The 7,438-nt window shown below is 39.9% G+C and overlaps 1 protein-coding gene across 8 annotated transcripts in view; it reads right to left on the bottom strand.

The window, feature by feature from the left end:
• Positions 1 to 922: 922 nt before the first annotated feature.
• SCARA3 (scavenger receptor class A member 3) overlaps positions 923 to 7,438 on the bottom strand; it is a 60,703-nt gene continuing 54,187 nt past the window's right edge. For 4 of the 8 annotated variants that reach the window (XM_074210000.1, XM_074210001.1, XM_074209999.1 and 1 more), the window contains one exon: positions 925 to 4,821. In XM_074210000.1, coding sequence (XP_074066101.1) covers positions 4,370 to 4,821 — 452 coding nt within the window. In that variant the 3' untranslated portion in view covers positions 925 to 4,369. Of the gene's footprint in view, positions 4,822 to 7,438 lie in introns of all 8 variants that reach the window. The other 4 variants (XM_074210005.1, XM_074210003.1, XM_074210004.1 and 1 more) reach the window with 3 other exon arrangements.

Raw genomic sequence — 7,438 nt, 5'->3', positions numbered from 1 at the left:
AACACAAATTTTCTTGATTTTAGCCCTTTATCTACTGTACCATCTAGCTTTCTAAGAAGGATCCTTACTGTAGACCTGATGTCTGATTTGAATTTCTAGAGTTGAAGTGCCACATGGGAAAATGGGAATAACTTTACTTATTCAATTCTCTCCTTAGTAGCCAGATCTATCTGTTAGATAAGGAGATAGCATGAGGTCTGAATTTAGTTCACAAACATTTATTTCATATTTCCATTGTCTAAGACCCATGTTAAACACTCTGTAATATAGAGAGCTAAGAAGGACAAGCTTTTGTGTAACTGATGGTCCTCATGGGGGAGAAAATTCTATTGGGGACCAGAGTAACTTTAAAGTTTCATCTCACTCAGCCCCAGTGAGGCTTGGGATTAAATATGTGTGGGCTGGATTCCTGCCCTGAAACTTGACTGGATAAAGAGCTTTGAATTTGATGTTGGAGAATGTTCCTTCTAATCCTGACTCTGCTTACTTGCATTGTGTGTGATCCTGGACTAGGTCCTTGGTTTTCTCACATGTAAAATGAGATAGTTGGACTAGATGACTTTCCATCCTAAATCTATGATTCTTCAATGTTTCATTGTATAATGTAAGTTTCTTGAGGGCTAAGAGTGTTTTGTTATTGTCTTTATAGTTCTAGTATTTGGCACAAGGCCTGGAATAGAGTAAGAGCTTATTGAATGCTTGTTGGGTTGAGTCAACAATAAGGATCTTTGCAATAACAGGGTCATGGAAGTCAATTGTATATAAGAGGAAGGAATACAGACTGTGAAGGGTTTCTTTGGGGGATAGGTGTGACATCAGAGTTTACCACTGGAGTGGATTTTCCTTTCCTCTGCTCCTTTTAATCCTTTTGGTTTTTCAAGCCCCAGGTGGAGACCCACCCCCTCTCTTTGAAACCTTCTTTGACTACCCCAACTTACCATCTTCTCTCCTTTCTGTGATCAGGAAATGAGTTTTGCAGTGAAATTAGCACTAGATTTGAAGAGAATATGATTTCAAATCTTGACTCTTTTATTTATTACCTACAGGCATACTTCTTTTTATTGTGCTTTGGAGATACTGTGTTTTTTGAAGGTTTGTAGTAATACTGCATTGAACAAATCTATCAGCGCCATTTTCCAACAGCATGTGCTCACATTATATTTCTATGACACATTGGTAATTCTCACAATATTTGAAAATTTTTCATTATTATTATAATTGTTATAGTGACCTGTGATCAGTAATCTTTGATGTTACTATTGTAATTGTTTTTGAGTGCCACAAATTGTGCCCATGTAAGATGATGAAGTTAATTGATAAATGTTGAGCGTGTCCTGACTGCTCCACCTATCAGCCAATCCCCCTTATGTCTCCCTCTCTTTGGGCCTCCCTGTTCCCTGAGACATAACAATATTGGAGAATATTACATAAACTTAGTTGATAGAGCAGCAACAGGACTTGAGATGATTGACTCCCTCACAGGCTAGAGAGAAAAGAAAAGAAGAGTAGACTGATGTGGCAAACTTCCTTGTTATTTTATTTTAAGAAATTGCCACAGCCAGCCCAATCTTCAGCAACTACCATGTTGATCAGTCAGCAGCCATCAACACTGAAGCAAGATTCTCCATTACTAAACAAGATTACAGCTCACTTGAAGGCTCACATGATGGTTAGCATTTTTTTTTTTAGCAAATAAAGTATTTTTTTAATTAAGATATGTACATTTTTTAAGACAAGATGCCATTGCACAATTAATAGATGATAGTATAGTGGAAACATAATGTTTAAATGCACAGGGAAACAAAAAAATTCATGTGACTTGCTTAATTGCAATGTCTTTGAGACATCCCTCCATATGACTATGTACAGGTTACTCAATTCTCCTGAGTGTCAGTTTCCTCATCTGTAAAATGGAGAGATTAGACAGGATACCCTTTAAAAATCACTCTAGTTCTAAATTTATGATCCTCTGGAAATTATTGCCTGTACCACACAATTGGAACTTGGCCCATATTTTAAAAAATTTGAGATAACTTGTGTAAAGCAATTTGTAAAACTTGAAGTCTATATAAATGCTACCTATTATTGTTATTGTTTTCTTTTAATCTATAGGCATTGTTTTATATGTCTTCTTCTACTGCCCACCCCCCAAATTAGGGCATTAAGACTTCCCGGATAGGAACTGCATTTTCTATCTTCCTCATCCCCTAGTCAAGCACGATGTTATCTATAAAGGAACCACTCAGGAAATGATTGTTGATTGATGTATGTCGACGGACCTTTCTTGGAGTAATTCCTACGTGTTCTGTCAGAGTAGCATGTCTATGAAAGAGAGGTACAGATCTAAATACTCTATATAGAGTTGGATCTGTGTATTCTACCAAATTGGTACCTCCTTGGAAGAAAGGTCAGGAAGCCCATCTCCCTCAGGAAGGTATCTCTTTATTAATCCAGTAATACAATGTTCTGTGATATGGGTAGATATGAGGGTTACACAGCAGCAGGGGAAGATGCAAACCAGTTGCATTTTAATCAGAACAAAGGCAATGAACTTAAGATGCCATTTCAGGCCTCAGTTAAGTAGTACAAGAACTCTGATCCAGACCAATTACTCGAGTAGCAAAGACCCTAACTCTTCCCTAAAGTCTGGGACTGTGATTCTGCAGAAATGTGCAGATAGATGACTTCTGTGGTTCCCACGACCCAGAGAGGGCTATAGCTTTGAAGATCTGGATTCTTTTGCAAGGAATTTCTTGATGCCTCCCTTCAGTGGTGCCCTCTAGAAACCAAGGTGGTTAAAGTAGAGGGATGGTATCTCATTGGGCAATAAGAGAATCATACATTGTACTCATTTGAGGGCCCTGCCCTTGATTTTTAAGTGGTGAGTCCTGCCCACTTCCTAGTATGATCCTAAACCTCTTCACTGGCTTGACTGGGGGTGATCCTAGATCAAGGAGCAAAAAAGCTCTATTCATGGGATCGCTGTGAATATGTGTACAGGATGAGGAGCTCTTCTGGATATGCTAGAACCAGACGGATCTTGTGTGGTGGGAGCAGCATTAGGGATACCTGCCACTGCCTGGTACATCTCCCTGTGACTTATTTAGGGAATATAGTTCTTATTTAAGGAACAGAGAGGGCCAGCCTCAAGGATTGGTATGAAGCTCTGTGTGTGTTTGTGTGTGTGTGTGTGTGTGTGTGTGTGTGTGTGTGTGTGTGTGTGTTGTCTCTACCTCATCCCAACATCAGTAACTTTCTCCATCCATCACCAACCTACTTTAAGAAGTTGTAGATAAGGTGCCTGTCTGTGTTAGTGAAAGGAGTTGCTTCATGGGGAGTTTCCTAAACCAATAATATTACAGTTCCAAAGCAAAAACCAAACTTTAGTATGTACTTTCAATGGTTGCATTTTATCTCTAAAGTGAAGATACCCTTTCACACCATTGCCTCCTGGGTTGCAACATGCTGAAAGAAGAGACAGCAAGGTGCTTTGAGTAGAAACCAGAGACAGGGCTCTGAGGATGGCATGGCCATTTCTTTCTACTTCAATCAAGAAGAGCATTTCTCTCTGAAACTATCCCTCTAAAGGTTTCTGAGTCATCTTTAATATGGCACAGTCCAAACCAAGAAGACTTTGTTGGCTAAGTAGACTTACTCCCTAATGATCTCCTTAAGCAGGGTGTTCCTTTCTGTTGGCCCTTATCATACTGGATATAATGCAGGAATAAAAGAGAATGATACTGGATCAGCAGTAATGAAACTGGATCAGCATCTTCTCCTGGGCACTCACTACCAGATTTATGTACTCATTTAGTAATTTGTTCAGTCCCCATCTACATGGGCGCCCCCCAGACCCATCTACCTCACCTCTTTCATGGCATGTACTTTCACCCTCCCAAGGCTAGTCCAGTTAGTCCCCTGTTCAGTGGAGAAAGACTTTATAGGAAAGAAGTATTGTAAGAAGGGAGTTGTTGCTTCTTTATCATCAATCACTGTCAGAATCGTCCCCATGATCATGACTACCACCACTACCACCACCACCATCATCCCCATCCCCATCTTCTTCCTAAGAACCAGCAGGTTTAGTTCCATTAATTTAGCATTAGGGACTTCTTTATCTGGAAGCAGCCTTTGGGAGTAGGAATGGGTAGCGTTCTAGTATCCCCTCTGGGACTAGCCAAAGCCACAAGTAGGAAGTTTTTTGAAAGCTGGAAGTGGACAGGGTCAAATCCAGAAGGAATCCCAATGGAGAAGAAGGAAACAGTTGTCTTGGGGAGATGCTTCTTCCTTGATCGGTCCCTGGGTTGCTTTAGGCAGTTGCTTTCCCCAGAGCTTTTGTGTGACAGCTTTTCTAGGAAGTGAACAGTATTCAGTAGGGGCTCTGGTTTCTTGGTAGCCCTGGAGGCCCAGGAAGACCTGGAGGACCCTGTATGCCAGGTTCTCCCTTTGGACCCATGGGCCCAACCTGACCTGGTGACCCTGTCTTCCCAGCAATACCTGGTTTTCCCTGGGGTCCTGGTGGGCCTGGAGAACCTGGGGGTCCCTCTGGTCCCTGGGGTCCCATATCACCCTTGGGGCCTGGTTGTCCTCTTAATCCTGATGATCCAAAGCTGCCTTTAGATCCCTTAAGTCCTGGGAAACCTTTGAGGCCACTGGGTCCCCTTTCACCTGCGGGCCCTGCTTTACCAGGCTGACCCTGAGGGCCCTGGGGGCCAGGGGGGCCCATAGTGCCATTGTCTCCTTTGGGACCCCTACTCCCATAGGGTCCCTTTATGCCCACGTCGCCTTTGAGTCCTCTTGGTCCTGGAGGTCCAGGAATGCCTAGGATTGGAAGAAAATGGGAGATCAAGATATTAGACTTTGAGTAGTATTGTAAAGAATGTAGAAAGTGTCATCTAGAAGAGAACTTGGATATCATCTAGTCCAACTGTTTTCTCCAGCTGAAATATAAGCTTCTTAAGGGAAGCAGTTGTCTTTACTTTTATCTTTGTATTCCCAGTGTTTAGTGCTATGTTAGATCTTAACAAATATCAGAAAAGACTAATATGAACTAGTACAAAGTGAAGTGAGCAGAACAAGAGAAAAAGTGTATACAGTAACAGTGATATTGTACCATGAGCAACTGTGAATGACTTAGCTGTTTTCAGCAGTAAAATGATCCAAGACAATCCCAAAGGATGCATAATTAAAAAAAGGACTTCAGAGAAAGAACTGATGTTGTCTGAATACAGACAAAAACATACAGTTTTATACCTTTTTTCTTTTTTTGTTCAAATCTTCTTGCACAAAATGATCAATATAGAAATTTTTTATATAATGCTGCATGAATAACCTATATCAGATTACTTACCATCTCAGGTATGAGTAGGAGAAGAAGGAAACAAAGAATAGAATTTAGAACACAAAATTTTAATTAATGTTTAAAATTATAAGATAAATGAGGGGGGAGAAATAAATATTATTAAAAGTAAAAAAATTTTAAAAAGAACTTAACACATGCTTATGTGTTAACATATGAAATGATTTGCCTAGGGTCATGTAGGCAGGAAGTTGTGAAATTAGGCTAAGAACTCAAGTTTTTCTGACTTCAGTCTAGCATAATAATAGTAGCTAGCATTTACTTAGTATTTTAAGATTTATAAACATGTTTTATGTAGAAGATCTCATTTGTACTTCATGACAAGATTGTGAAGTCAGTGCTTTTATTATTTTGATTTTGCTGATGAGGAAAGTGAGATTGGAAGAAAGAAATCAACTTGTCCAGGATCATATAGTAAATGAAGTTCTGATGCCAAATCAGACATTTGCCTCAGTCTTCCACTGTGCCTCAGCATTTGGTCTACTAGTCTCTTTGGTACTTTTCTATGAGTAGCCTCTTATTTACATGTAGCTATAAAAGGTAGATTGGCCTAACCATACTATGGGGTAGGGTTTATTTTCCTTCTGTTACAGATAATCTTTGTGATCATCTGTATCCCAACCCTTTCTGAACATGCATATACAGCAAAAGACAAAACTATTCCTTTGAATTGGAGAACAAAAGAGGGAGTAAGGGTTTTCTGTGGGACTTCAAAGGATGACAGGAAAAAAAAAGAGGGGATGGCTAGGTGGTACAGTGGATAGAGCACCAGCCCTGGAGTCAGGAGTACCTGAGTTCAAATCTGGCCTCAGACACTTAATAATTACCTAGCTGTGTGGCCTTGAGCAAGCCACTTAACCCCATTTGCCTTGCAAAAAAAACCCCTAAAAAAAAGAGGAAACAAGCAACCAAGAAAACTTGTTCATGATTTGCATGGGGGCCTTTTCTTGTTGTCATCTAAGGAACAGAGAACATAGGATTTAAGAAACTAAGATAACATCTAAGGTCTCATTACACATGGACAGTATTAGTGTTTTAAAAGGAAAACATGCAGAATTACAAAGTGGAAAAATTAGTTATAGAATGCTAGCATCAAAAAAATAGATTCAAATCTGGGTTCTGATCATTAGTACCTAAATAACCTTGGCCAAGTCACTTTACCTTTATGGACCTCAATTTTGACATTAATAGTTATGGCTTCTGGTCTTCTTGGAACCTCCCCTGCCCATCTCAATGTTGAGAGGGTACTTCCTTTTAACTCCCTTAGAACTCATTTTCTCCATGATTCTCATAGTCTTTAGTAGTTTTCCTTGCAACATCAAAAATAGTTTTATCTTTATGTTCTGTCTCTCAACTAGAATAAGATAAATCCTGTGTCCTGTATCCTTGTATTCTGAAGATTAATGCAATGACCCAAGGATTTTAAAAAATGGATTTATATGGAAACTTGTGGTAAAGAAACTCACTACCTGCTCACTCAAATAACAAGTATTTGTTAAAAGCTTATCATGTTGGGGGCAGCTAGGTGGTGCAGTGGATAGAGCACCAGCCCTGGAGTCAGGAGTACCTGAGTTCAAATACGACCTCAGATTCTTTCTAATTATGGCCTTGGGCAAGCCACTTAACCCCATTGCCTTGCAAAAAAAAAACTAAAAAAAAGCTTATCATGTGACAGGCTTTGTGCTAAATGATGGGGAAACAAAAGAGGCAAAAGACAATCCCTGCCTTCAAGGAACTTACAAACTTGGGGGGGGGGGGGAAATACAAGTAGAGAAACAGGTGCAAGTAAGCTATAATTACACACACACATCCCTACATACATATAAAATTAGGAAATAATTAATTGTGGGAAGGAAGATGCTTAGAATTAAGAAGAGTTGGAAAAGGTTTTCTGTAGAAGGTAGGATTTTAGTTAGGGTTTAAAGGAAGCCAGGGAAGCCTGTGGCTAGAGATTAGGCATAGGGTCAAGTAGAAAAAATGCCCAGAGAAGAGAGATGGAATGTCTTATTCAGTCCAAAGGCCAGGGTCACTGAATTGAGGAGAATTGAGGAGTGACAGGAATTAAGGTGTAAGGAAACT

This window comes from Macrotis lagotis, chromosome 1 (genome assembly GCF_037893015.1).
Source record: "Macrotis lagotis isolate mMagLag1 chromosome 1, bilby.v1.9.chrom.fasta, whole genome shotgun sequence".
Classification (NCBI taxonomy): domain Eukaryota; kingdom Metazoa; phylum Chordata; class Mammalia; order Peramelemorphia; family Peramelidae; genus Macrotis; species Macrotis lagotis.
Note: the sequence above shows the minus strand (reverse complement) of the source record. Positions and strands in the feature narration are given on the sequence as shown.